The sequence below is a fragment of the Anneissia japonica genome, unplaced genomic scaffold, assembly GCF_011630105.1.
Source record: "Anneissia japonica isolate Jap-2015-1 unplaced genomic scaffold, ASM1163010v1 scaffold724_len3256291_cov202, whole genome shotgun sequence".
Classification (NCBI taxonomy): domain Eukaryota; kingdom Metazoa; phylum Echinodermata; class Crinoidea; order Comatulida; family Comatulidae; genus Anneissia; species Anneissia japonica.
The window spans coordinates 947,979-950,227 of NW_022744966.1; the positions used below are offsets into that span (position 1 = coordinate 947,979).

General features: G+C 40.2%; 1 protein-coding gene across 2 annotated transcripts in view; it reads right to left on the reverse strand.

Annotated features, from left to right (window-relative positions):
* Positions 1 to 1,928, reverse strand: part of LOC117119850 (ceramide transfer protein-like) — a 51,848-nt gene extending 49,920 nt beyond the window's left edge. For both annotated transcript variants that reach the window (XM_033264822.1, XM_033264821.1), the window contains exon 1: positions 1,537 to 1,928. In XM_033264822.1, the coding sequence (XP_033120713.1) occupies positions 1,537 to 1,803 (267 nt within the window). In that variant the 5' untranslated portion in view covers positions 1,804 to 1,928. The remainder of the gene's footprint in view (positions 1 to 1,536) is intronic.
* Positions 1,929 to 2,249: the final 321 nt, after the last annotated feature.

Genomic DNA, 2,249 nt, shown 5'->3' on the forward strand with positions numbered 1-2,249 from the left:
ATACGTCCCAAAAATATTTAATAAATCAGTGCAAAAACCGAGTATTAAATAAATTGAAATAATTGAGTAAATAAACTGAAATACATCCCAAACAACAGTACTAAGAACGAATAAGGCCAAGTAAAAAAAAAAACATGTTTCACGTCCGGCTTTTTTTTTAAATTGAGGAAGAGGCCTTTTTTATTTTTTATTTTTTATTTTTCAAAATGGCCGCCATTCTACAGACTTGCTGACATTTCCCGTCTAGTTTTGTTCAACATATAAAAAGACATCACACAAGATTAGAAGCTGTAACAGTGTATACTGTTTATTTGGCAAGAGTGTTATTGGGTATTACAAGCTTTTTTCTATTCACAGTGGCATTGCAGTATGTAAGTTAAAGTTGTAAAGTAACCTGAATCAAACACATTAAAATTGCGCACATTCACTCTTGAATATACATCATTTTTATGAAATATATTAAACGGAATGTTCCCGATGTTACGTCTCAGACGTCTTCACATGAAACTATTCCATACAATCTGACATTGAGGGCCAGTATAACAGGAAATTCCAGAATTCATCTGAAATCATTGGCCGTATTCGATGGGACTTTCGTGCTCTGCTCAACGGAAACTGCTCAACGAAGTTAACGCTCGGAATTTATCGTTGAGTTTTGTACTCAACGGGATAAAATACTCAACGTATAGTCCCAATCGAATACGGCAATTGTATGCATGACAAACGCACTCTAGTGAAGTGAACTCGAGGTTTGCCGCCTGACGCCCAGAGTAGGCGACGGCCTAGGCCTAGCCTAGAGATATCGGGCTAGCCTAGGCATAGCTTTACTATACGAAAGGTTAGACGAAGATATTGCACTATTTTAGGCTAGGGTATTTATTTTCCAACATTTAATTCTAAATTTTCGATATATTTTTTCTTTATTTTTATGAATTTTCCAAAAATAAAAAATAAAAAAAAAATCAAGGTGGGCGAAAAAAAACGATGCGGGCGGGGACGCGAAACATGTTTTTTTTTTAACTTGGCCTAAGTTAATTGAAATACGCCGCAATTAACACGCTACATTCACTGAGAGACGCGCTTGGCGTTCCATAGAAATGACCGGCGGCTCAACTTGTCGGCGGCTCAACCAGTCATAATCTGAAAATTGCTGTCCTGTACTGTATTTATTTACATTTGGGTGGTTGAATCATGTAAAAATATTTTATAATCATATTTTCTGACTGTGAGAAGAACACTGGGGTAAAAAATTAAGATTTAAAAGTTAGGTACAAAAGTGCATTAGCGCTGGCCTTGTCCTAGCTAGGCCCTAGGTCGGGTCGGTGGCCTAAGTAGTAAAGTAGGCCTAGGGGCCTGGCCCTAGGCCTAGGGCTAGTCCTAAAATAGGGCAAGCATGCAGTAAGTAAGGGTCTAGTCACTCTATCTGTAGGAGGCCTAGCCTAGGCCTAGGCCTACTGCTGACGTGATTTGCGATTTTAGCATGAGAATTATCCAAATTATGCATAAAGCTCCAATAAATATAGTAGATAAACTCACCTCAACATCTGCACTAGCCAAGCTAATAGATCCCCTGCACCCCACATTCATACCATTTTGTGACCGATAGTAGCTAAGCGTGCCATCTCTTAAAACGACCCATCGATCTTGCCATCCGTGAAGGTAGTTGGTCCATTTACTAAGGGTCTCTTCAAGCTCGGGTAGGCTATCTGACTCGCTATCAAATTCATCGTCATCCTCATCACTGTTGAGACTTACTTCATCCGCAACCTTATCTTCATTTTGGTATTTAGATTTTTCATGCATTTTCCAACACGTTTATACACTTTTAATTCTAAAGGCATTCGCTACAGGACAGTGCTTTCCAAAACAATCTCGAACACTCCCTTTTATCCACTCGCTTTGAGAGCGACTACAGTTCACGCTGACTGTTGTTTATGGAACGCCGTTAGTATCTTCGAAATTATGTGTAAACACTCTCTTCTTGAGCCTGGTTTCCGTCGACGTTAAAAAAGCCAGATTTAACAGGGAAATAGTCAACTCGCCCCCCCTATCAATCTCGCCCACTTACAAACTCGCCCCTTACAAACTCGCCCTATAACAAACTCGTGCCTTAACAACTCTCCCCTTACGAACTCGCCCCTTTCTCTACACAGTCGCCCTTTTACAAACTCTCCCCTTTACAAACTCTCCCCTTGACAAACTCGCCCCTGACAAACTCGCCCCTAGCAAACTCGCCCTCTCTACAAACT